The sequence below is a fragment of the Arachis ipaensis genome, chromosome B05 (genome assembly GCF_000816755.2).
Source record: "Arachis ipaensis cultivar K30076 chromosome B05, Araip1.1, whole genome shotgun sequence".
Taxonomy (NCBI): Eukaryota; Viridiplantae; Streptophyta; class Magnoliopsida; order Fabales; family Fabaceae; genus Arachis; species Arachis ipaensis.
In genome coordinates, this window is record NC_029789.2 from 149,181,788 (window position 1) to 149,193,206 (window position 11,419).

Below are 11,419 nucleotides of genomic sequence, written 5' to 3' on the forward strand. Positions count from 1 at the left end.
TATTAGCTAATATTAATAAACAGTGTTAGTCCTGATATTGTTCTTTTTAAAGTAGCGTTTGGTAGAGAGACAGAGACTGAAAGACTGAGACTGAGAGACAGAGACTAAGAGACAGAGACTGAAATAAATTTTAGTATTCTATTTGGTGCAAAGTGAGAGACAGAAATTGAAACAAGAATAAAACTCTAATTTAATTTGCACAAAGGGTAAAATTGGAATTAATTAATTGAAATGAGAGTATTTTAGGTATAAAATGTTATTAAGATTTTAGTTTCCGTCTCTAAAAATTTCAGTCCCTTGTGTCCCTACTTTTTGGAGGTTCTGAAATACTGAAATTTTAGAGACAGAAACAGAAATTTTAGTACCAGTCTCTCAACAAACATGATACTGTGTCTCAGTCTCCCATTCTCTTTCCCAATATCTCAAAACAAACGCTACCAACAAACATGCACTAAATACAAAAATCATATAGAAATTATATATGTTACAAACTAGTATGTAAAATTTACTTAGATGAAATCAAAGACTTGTAACATTACAGCTTACAAGAACTTCCAATCATTCCAATCATATAAAATAATGTGCTTAGATGAAATCAAAGACTTGTAACATTATAGAAACATGAACATATATATGCTAGAATAGCTTATAGCTATCAATCTGAAATTCATTTTCTTTAATATTCTTACCAAAGATCACAGATCCTGAGATCCATCCTCAATTTGCAGCAGGTTCTACAACAGTCTTGTATTGAGACATGGCCATTTCAGTTTCAGCAGTATTGATAGTAGATGAATCTTCTTCTCTAAACTTCTTGTACAAGTCACCTTTGTATAACTCCCTAGTCCTATACACCAAAATCAGTGACACAAGTGCTCCAAATAAACACACAGCAGTGATTACAATGAATGCTAACTTGTAACATTCAGCACCATTGCAATTCAACTCTTCATTTGGATTTCTCTTTAGTCCCATTGCTGCCATTTGCCTTAGACCTTCTTTGTCATAAAAGTGCCCAGCAACCCTCACACTAAGCAAATATGACCCAATTGGACTTGCTATTGACCCAACATTATACAATGTTGAGTAATATTTAAGTCCAAAAAGTTCAGAAATTATTGAGAAAAGTATTGGCCAATTTGCACCAAAGCAGAACCCAATAACAATAGATGCTACATAGAGACCATTTGGGACATTAAATGCAATTAAGAGGTGACCAACACAAGACAACAAAAGTATTGATGTTAACATGAAAGGCCTAGGGATCTTGAATCTTGTTATGACAAATTCTGAGACCACACCTTGCACAATTTTACCTAGGTAGATCCAAATTGCCATAAGGGAAACAAATGTTGTTATGCTATGTGGGGAATATCCTAATGATGTTCCAATTTGACTCAAGTTATTCACAACTGTGAGGTTGCCACCTATACCACATATAGTAGCAAAGAACAAAATCAGCATGTCAAGATTGAAAATTGCTTGAAGTATTGTATGATCTTCACCTCTGTTTGGTGCCTTGAACATGTCTTTCCAACAAGACCCTGATGATGATGGTTGTGCAGGCTTGGTCACTTCTTTAGGCTTCTCTGTAGTTATGATATTCAGAGGCTTTGGATTTGGAAGATCTTCACAATTCAATTGTTGTTGGTGTTTTTTGGCCTTCCAAATTCTGTGTTCTTCCTGAACAACAACACCAAGTGGAAGAAAAACAAGCAAGAGAAGCATCACAGTGGTGGTAGCATAATATTCACTCTGAGTGAAAGAGAAACATTTTTCAACTATGATTACAATCATGAGGAACACTGCAAGGACTAGTGACATGTAAAGGAAGTTATAGAAAGCCTTGGAATCATTCTTCTGTTGAATACCCTTATGGTGCCTAATGAATGGTAGAAAAAGAAAAGCTGTAGCAGTTGGTAGCCATGCCATGAGTAAAAGAAGAGATTTTGTGTCACTTCCATAGAAAGCATAGTACAATTGAGTGATAATTGCAGCACTCAAGCCAAGGTAGCCACTGAGAAGGCCTATAACAATACCTCTAACACCAGGGAAATTCTTAACACTTGTGACAAGTGCACCAGTGTTTGTTGAACAATGTGAATTTGCACCAATGAAAATGTACAAACACATGGTCCAAACTTGTGGCTTTGCAATCTTTTTGCTGACAGCAAGCCATACAATGAAGTAGCCAAAGAAATTGAGGACACCACCAATTGTTAAGACAACATAAGGAGGTGTGATTTCATTGATTAGGCCAGAGAGAATGCCTATGTTGGAGCCTAAGTCCTTGAAAAAGCTTAAGAGATTGAGAGTAGATTGGTCATATCCCAATGATGATTTGATTTCTCTGGAGTAGAGGCTGAACATGTAGCTTGCTCCTGAAACCGACATGATCATGAATGATGAGAAAACCATGAACCATCTTCCTGTGAACACTTGGACTGCAAAATCTTTGCTTCTTGCACCACCATTTTCACCTGACAACATCATCTTTCTTTTCTCTTCTCTGATCTTAGGTGCTTTTTTCTTTGTAATTGTGAAGGGTATAGTACTAATAACTAAAGCTGTGAAGGGTATAGTACTATATAGTGTGTGCTTTTAGGCTTTTAGTTTTTGTGGTGGGAACAAAGAGAGTGAGTGATAGTTTGCATCTGTATTTATGTGTAATTTTAATTTGTTTGAAGAAAAGGTGCAACATCTAAAGTATGCTGCTACCCCAGAATTTCCTTTCCCTTATTACTTCAATTATCATCTTAATTAATTAATGATTGATGATGTTGCTGATGTAGAAACCTTTTACCAATATTGTGTAGTAAGACAATCATGCACATTTTAAGTTGAATCTTGTCCACTCCATATCAAAGAAAAAGTCTACATATTGTGCACTACTTCTTCCGGAGACAATGTATGTTCTTAATATTTTAAGTACTTCTTAATTTTGATATTATCATATTATTATATACATGCTTTATAATATAATATTTTACCAGTCTGTCTTCGTTTTATTTTTTTATTTATTTTTTTTCCGTTCCAATCCCTTTAAGCGAGCTAAAAGGTGTTCTCTGTTACAAGGTTTTTTTTAATGAATAAAAACAAAGCTTAGCTTATTCCTAGGAAGATACTTTATAACATATAATATATACTACCTACCAAAAATTCTCAAAATATAAAATAACTGATAATATATAGTTATTTCTCCATGAAACATAGTGGTATAATTAAAAACAAATTTAATGCCATCAAATAATAACATAAAAAAACATAAACCAACCATATCTTATACTCTATTTTATATATTTTATTCTCTGTTCTATCTACCTCTACTAAATTTTTTTTGCAATGAAAACTTTTCGAATAGACATATATCTAAAAAGAAAAAACACTTCTATACAAAATGTAAGAATTTGAATCCTTAACTAAATGTTGAAATAAGATAACTCGTGAATTAATTAAGACCAACTGTATTAGGAAAATGCCATTTTTTAATTTTCATGCACTTTTTCTGGATAAAATTGTTCTAAGAAACAGTAGTGTAGTTGATAACAAACTGTATATGGTTGGGTGGCCCTGTTGAGGGGACCTCAAGTCTTAAGTGCGCCATTGAAAAAAATATGAGATTTGAGATATCATAGTCTCATAGATATATTTACATAGAATTATACTCATATATATCCACCACGGTATATGGTTCTCTTGCAGCCACGATGAGCGCATAAACTCATACCTTAAAAAACAATACATCATCATATTTATCTTATTATAATTTTCAACGAGGAGTGTTAGGGACCAGCAGATTTTGTGATTTGTAGCCATCAATTAGCCATCAATAATGTATTTACCTTATATATGAATAAAAATGCATATTCATGAGAACGACCAGAACCAAGCTTTAGTCCACGAACGATCAGTGTCATCAACATTCAACAACACGTTATTTGACAAAAAATAGAAAAATGTAAGGTTTTTTTTTTTTTTCTCAGCTAGCATAGTCAAGTAGTCAACATAGCGACTCTAGTTATATATATGTATCCATATATATTCGGTGGATTTTAAAATATTTTTATGTTTAGATTTACGTTTCAACCTAAATATATAGACATGATAAAAGATGGAATATTCCACGTATGTTCACGTGGAGATTTATTCTTATGTTCTTGTTTCTTTGTGTCATGCACACACTCCTAGGAATGTTGATGTTCTGTCTCCAGTGATGCGCACTGCTCATCATAGTTTTCAATCTTCAGCTAGCAATGTTTTTTTTTTTTTTCTTTTTTTTCCCAGTTCATTAGTGGGCGACTGTTTTTTTTTCATGGTCATGGGCAGATTTTTTTTTTCCCAGTTCATTAGTGGGCGACTGTTTTTTTTTCATGGTCATGGGCAGATACATTGCCAGGCCAGGCCCATATATCCTCAGGACGGTAGCCCAATTATTGTTTGGCGGCTTCGGAAGAATATTTGTTGGTTGGGGCTCTAAGCCCCCTTGTAAACGAAAAAAAGGAAGAATATTTGTTGGTTTTCTTTGTATTGTCTTTTTTCTTGCTCTGTTTCTTTATTTTTTTTTAATGTTTAGACACAAAAAATTCTTAATAAATAAATATAATTAAAAATAATAAAAAAAATTTATATATAAATATCGAAAATGTTTGGTAAAATAAATAAATAAAAACAGGAGAACTTATTTTATTTAACATTTTAATAATTTTAGCATTCATTGTCGGTTGTCACTCATCATTCTCTTTGCCAGCTCGTCTACTTTATGCCAGCACCGTTAATGTTTACTTCCCTCTACTTCTTCCGTTTGTGTTGTCCTAACCGCCTTGGCTTCGCCCGTGGCCCTTTCCCTCCAAATCCTCTCATTGCTGAGCTGGCCACGCCTCTCCCTGCAACTTCAATTGCCGGACGTTGGGCTTTTCTCCTCCAACTCCGCTTGTCGCAACACCACCGCCTCCCCCTCCAAATCCTCTCTCTGTGACGTCGCACAATCTTTTGACGTCTTTACCAGTCTCTTTTCCTTTTTCTTTTTCTTTGGAAGATTTTTTTCACTAGTTTCGTATGTTTTATTCTCTTAACTTTCAGATGTTTTTTTTTATTTTGAATAATTTTTTAAATAATTTTAGATATTTTTTTTAGTTTTAAGATGTTTTTTTTTAAATAATTTTAAATTTTTTAAAATAATTTTAGATATATTTTTTTTGTTAAATTTTAGATATTTTTTGTTGTTGTATTTTTGGATTTTTCTTTTTGTTAGATTTTTAGTTTTTTTTTTATAATAATTTTAGATGTTTATTTTTATTTGATTATATATATATTTAAATTTTGAATATACATCTTTTTATTTAGTTTTAGATATTTTTCGTGATAATTTAAATTCAGATTCCTCAAAAGAGAAAATAAAAAAAGACTCTCAATGGACGGTGGTAGGCAACGCAGACAATTCTGAGTGGTAGATAATGGTTGCGACGCAGATGACTTTTGAGTAAGGGAATGTGGGATATGGTTAGTGAGAAAAAGAAAAAGATTTTATGAATTTTTTTTACTGTAAATGAAAGTAAAAGTAAAATTATGATTTTTTTTTAATTTAAATATACAATAAATTAATTTTTAATATGTCAAATTAAAAACAGATACCATAAACAACTAAAAAATTAATTAGGTTCAATGAATCAATACAAAGAAATTGAAAAATACCTAAAAAATGTTACATAAGATGTCATTAATTGCACCTCCAATCAAATAAGGATTAATCTCTACATACAACCCTTTTTACTATATAAGTTATACAACTCCTGAAAATTTCTAATCCCTAAAACGCGTTTCTTACGGCATGTATGTTTCACGCGCCTCCTTAACAGATTTTTCAATCAATCAACGCAAATATATAATTTCTTTTTTCAAAAGGATTTCGTTTTCTTTTTTGAATTCCTTCTGCATTTTCTTGTCTTCTCTCTTCGATCTCTTTCGTGCGTTTCTTTCTCCCTTTTCTCCTTCGCCGTTTACATAAGTTTCTCTCTCTGTTCTCTTTCTTCATTTTTCTCGTTTTCCATTGTTTCTGAAATTAAGCTCTGAAATCGTTTTTGAAGATAATGGATTATTCAACTTTAGATTATCAGCTGAACCAGAGCGAAGTAGATTTTGAATTCGAATCCAATGAAGTTTCTGAGGTGTGGTTTAATTCCAGTTAATAATTGAATTTGAATGTGAATCCAGTTAGTAGTTTATAATTGTGTAGTTGAATAATGCGTGAACCTTGTATATGAAATTTGTTGTTTATTATTCCTTGTTTGAATTGAATCTAATGTACTAGTTCTGATGAATTTTCTGCATTTTATATTAGACGTTCGGGTGTAAATCAGGAATATTTAGATGTATTTTAGGAAAATTTGGGTGTATTTACAATTTATGGCTTTTCTGAAGGTGAATTATCTTATTCTTTTAGTTGAATTGTTTTAGTTTCTGTTTAATGAGGATTCATGAATATGATTTTTGTTATTTTTATAATGGTTTTATAGTTCTATTTGCATTCTATAGTTTATGCTTGTTTTAATATAGTGTATTTTTGGTGTATTTTTGCAGCCCCTCTATGGTATTGATGAGCAATTTGTTCTCTACATACAAGCGTTTTTCTCATACAATTTTTCTCCTCCTTTTATTGTTTTGAATCCAATCAAGTGGCTGAGGTATGGTTCAATTCAGAAGAAAAAAATATAGCATTAGAGGAAATATTTTTCTGTACAAAAATACTATTTGTACACTAAAATCAGCTACTAAAATCAGCCACCAATGTATTTGTGTATAAATACATGTGTGGTTTAATTTATTTTCAATGTATATTTGTATTTCAGTATGTATTTTATACTGGTGGCTGACTTTGGTAGCTAATTTTAGTGTACACGTAGCATAACTCATTTCTGTATTTGCACCAAATTTGGGTGTAAAACGAAGATATTTGGGTGTAACACGAAGATATTTTGGTGTATTTTAAGGAATTTTGGCTGTAGTTTTATTCTGATAAGTTCTGCATAATTTAGAACTCTTTCTTTTCCTCCTCCTCATCTTCTGCTGCTTCTTTTTTTTTCATCATCATCACCATCTTCTTCTTCTTTATTTCTTATTCATCTTTTTCTTTTTGTTTTACCTTCTCAAGTTTCTTCTTGTTTTACTCTCTTAACAAGAATAAAAACAAAAAATCAAACAAAGAAGAAGAAACACATAATGTTCCAAAATTACTTAGAAAAGAATGAACTTACATTCATTTAACTAAAAGAAAGAAAGAAATAAGGAAAAGAAGAAGAAAAAAATACAGCATTAGAGGAAACATTTTTCTGTACAAAAATGCTATTTGTACACTAAAATCAGCTACTGAAATCAATCATCAATGTATTTGTGTATAAATACATGTGTGGTTTAATTTATTTTCAATGTATATTTGTATTCCAATATGTATTTTATACTGATGGCTGACTTTGGTTGCTAATTTTAGTGTACACATAGCATAACTCATTTCTGTATTTGCAGCAAATTTTGGTGTAAAACGAAGATATTTGGGTGTAACACGAAAATATTTGGGTGTATTTTAAGGAATTTTGGGTGTATTTTTATTCTGATAAGTTCTGCATAATTCAAAATTCTTCTTCTTTCTTCTCCTCATATTCTGCTGGTTTTATTTATTTTTTCATCATTATCACCATCTTCTTCTTCTTTTTTTCTTATTCATCTTTTTTTTTTTGTTTTACCTTCTCAAATTTCTTCTTGTTCAAACAAAGAAGAAGAAGAAACACATAATATTGTAAAATTACTTGGAAGATAATGAACTTACATTTATTTAACTAAAAGAAAGAAAGAAATAAGGAAAAGAAGAAGAAGAAAAAATGCAGCATTAGATGAAATATTTTTTTGTACAGAAATGCTATTTGTACACTAAAATCAGTCACTAAAATCAACCGCCAATGTATTTGTGTATAAATATATGTGTGCTTTAATTTATTTTCAATGTATTATTTGTATTCCAGTATGTATTTTATCCTGGTTGCTGACTTTGGTAGTTGATTTTAGTGTACATGTAACATAATTCATTTCTGTATTTGCAGCAAATTTGGGTATAAAACAAAGATATTTGGGTGTAACACGAAGATATTTGGGTGTAATATGAAGATATTCGGGTGTATTTTTATTCTGATAAGTTCTGCATAATTCAGAACTCTTCATCTTCCTCCTTCTCATCTTCTGCTGTTCTTCTTCATCTTCTTATTTCATATTCTCATAATTATTTTTTGGAGGAAAAAATCAAATAAAGAAAAAAAATACATAATGTTGCAAAATCAAAAGAAGAAGGAGGAAAAATACAATGATGAAGATGAAACATGCAAAGAAAAAGGAGGAAAAACACAAAGAAAAAGGAGAAGAAGAAGAAGGAAGAAGAGGAGGAGGATGAAAAACGCGAAGAAAAAATGACAGTTATGATTTTCATCGAGAAAGAAGAAGAAGAGTCGTTTTTAATGGTAAGGGAACACTTTGGAAACGTGATGCGCGTGTTAACATGCTTTTGTGGGTGAGTGTAGCTTCTATTGGGTTTGGTCCTACTTATAAGACTTGTAAACCAAAAAGACTTGTATGTGTAGCATGATTGATCAAATAATTGATAAAATAATAATTGTCAAGTATAATTGATTATAATTAATTTATTTTAATCAATTAAATCAAATAAATTAAAAATATCATCAAGATAAAACTACATCATATCAAATCATACCTAATTATATATAAAATTTTCGATGATTAAATCACATCTAATACATCATGGTTCAAATCAAATAATTGATATAGTCACCAAAAAAAAAATCAAATAATTGATATAATAATAGATTAGCTATAATTAATTGTAATTGATTTGGTTTAATAATCAAAAAAACAAAATAAAATAAAAAATATTCTCAAGAAGTAACTAAGTCAACTTTATCATTAAATACTTAAAATTCAATCCAATTTAGAATTTAATGTGATGTATGAATTAATCAAATTAATAATTGAATAATTTATTTGATATAATCAATTTGATTTAATGATGAGAAAGAAGTAAAGAATAAATCAAAAAGAAAAAGTATAAGTAGAGAATGAAAATATTAAACAATATGAATAATGGATACGTTGGATGTTCAATTCAATAGGTATATGTTCATTATTTTTAATTGGATGATTATTTCTTTTTATTCGATTTATTCTTGCACAGTTAACAATAGCTGGATGTTGCAGATGGTTATCCTAATGTTAAGGTTTAAAAGATAATTTAGGAGTGGAGTATTTTTTTTATTTTATTGGGTCAATTCTAGAGCTAATTGTTCACATTATTTACAAAAGTTATTGTCTACCTAGCAAAACCGAATCAAAAAACACTTTAATGAGTATGCTATGTCAATTCTATTATTAAATACGAAATCTGATAATTGATTTGGATTGGTCGAGTAGTCAACTCACTCGTTCACTTAAGTAATTGTTAGAAATTCGAATTCCGCTTTGTTTATGCAGCAAAACCCATTGAAATACGACACAATACGAAATAGGCAAACACGCAAATTTAAAATTCTTATAAGTTATAACATACGGAGACACGACAAGAAAGTTTTCATTACTAATATAAAAAAAATTAAAGTTTTCAATGCATTTGTTTTACATTCATTAAATAAAAATATTTAACATTTTTTACTAGTAGTAGTAAGCCTATCATGTGTCCTAAAGACACATGTTAGCTAAATCCATAAAATATAAAATATTTTTTAGATAAATTAGAATAATATTTTTATACTTTATTGATATTAAAATATAAATTATTTTTTTATTTTTTAATTATATAAAATGTTTAAAATATTTTTTTAATTTATTTTAAGAATACATATTAAAAATAAGGTTAGACACGCGGACACATGATGGTAATTAGATGTGTCTAAACATGTTTAACAAAAAATGTTTTAATTTTTATTAAGATACATTTTGACACATAACACACGCACGTCAGACGAGTGTCAATGAATATTATATCCAACATCCGAATACAATAATTCAGACTAGTGTGTGTACTTCATAGATTAATAAAATGCAGAATCCCTAAAAAAATCAAAACAAGATAACTACGAGGTCTTGAGACATAAAAAAGCGAAAAAAAAAAACAAATAATATTGCCTAAATTAAAGAATAAAGACAAAACATATTCATCATATATATAAATATTCAATAAAAAAATTATTTGTATTAATTGAAAATTTAAGAATTATTTTAAGTCTCTATTTCATTATTTGTAAAATCTATAAGTCTCAGTCTTTTAGTCTCTGTCTCTCTACCAAACGCTACCTAAGTAAGACCAAACCGTGCCATATATGGATGTGTCATGGTTGACCTAACCAAATATACATTAGGAACACTAGCAACTAATCGTTCAATCATCCAAAAAAGTTTGAAGAAGATGGGAGAAGAATCCAAACATGTAGCTCACTGTTTAGTGTTGGCTTACCCAGCACAAGGCCACATCAACCCCATGATTGAGTTCTCAAAGCGTTTGATTCAAAGAGGATTGAAGATAACACTTGTAAGCACGGTTTCCTTTTGGAACACCACAACCCCCCACACTTTGAAGAGCCTCTCATCATCTGATCCTCAAAACATTCAAGTTGAGAGCATCTCTGATGGCTATGACAATGGAGGCCTAGCAGCAGCAGAGTCCCTAGAGATCTACAAAGAAACCTTCTGGAAGGTTGGTCCAAGAACTCTCTCAAATCTCATTCAAAAGCTTGCAAGTAACAACAACCCTGTGGATTGTGTTATTTGCGACGGTTTCTTGTATTGGGCACTTGATGTGGCAAAAGATGAGTTTGGGATACTTGGTGCTTTGTTTTTTACTCAACCTTGTGCTGTTAACAACATATACTTCCATGTTTATAAGAAGTGGTTGGAGTTGCCACTTTCAGAGTCTGAGTATTTGATTCCAGGTTTGCCTAAGCTTGCAGCTTCTGAGTTGCCATCTTTCTTGTATGACTATGGATCCTATCCAGGCTACTTTGACATCATTAGAAATCAATTTTGCAACATTCATAAGGCAGATTGGGTGCTTGCCAACACTTTCTATGAATTGGAGTCTCAGGTAATTAACCAATCCGAAAATGATACGTGCACATATTATGAAATTAATCATCATATATTTATGTATTTTATAAGAGTGACTGATTTGTTGGGCTAATATGGTCGTAAGTTCATAACTAATTGCTAATGTTGTACTTAAATAATAATGTTTTATTTTGGCCATAAGGGAATGCGAAAATTACATGGTAAAAATTACACGGTAAATAATGATAGGAAATTAACTTTTAGTTAGTTAATATTAATTAATTTTTTATTATAAAATTATTTTTAATTTTTATTTTTTTGAAGA

General features: G+C 30.5%; 2 protein-coding genes across 2 annotated transcripts in view; one reads left to right on the top strand and one right to left on the bottom strand.

Moving 5' to 3' along the window:
• Positions 483-2,870, bottom strand: LOC107644999 (protein NUCLEAR FUSION DEFECTIVE 4). Its single transcript, XM_016348993.2, has one exon. The coding sequence runs from the start codon at positions 2,491-2,493 to the stop codon at positions 718-720; it is 1,776 nt and encodes a 591-aa protein (XP_016204479.1). The 5' UTR covers positions 2,494-2,870; the 3' UTR covers positions 483-717.
• Positions 10,393-11,419, top strand: part of LOC107645000 (UDP-glycosyltransferase 74F2) — a 2,685-nt gene continuing 1,658 nt past the window's right edge. Inside the window, exon 1 of the mRNA XM_016348994.2 lies at positions 10,393-11,131. Within this exon, the coding sequence (XP_016204480.2) occupies positions 10,457-11,131 (675 nt within the window). The 5' untranslated portion in view covers positions 10,393-10,456. The remainder of the gene's footprint in view (positions 11,132-11,419) is intronic.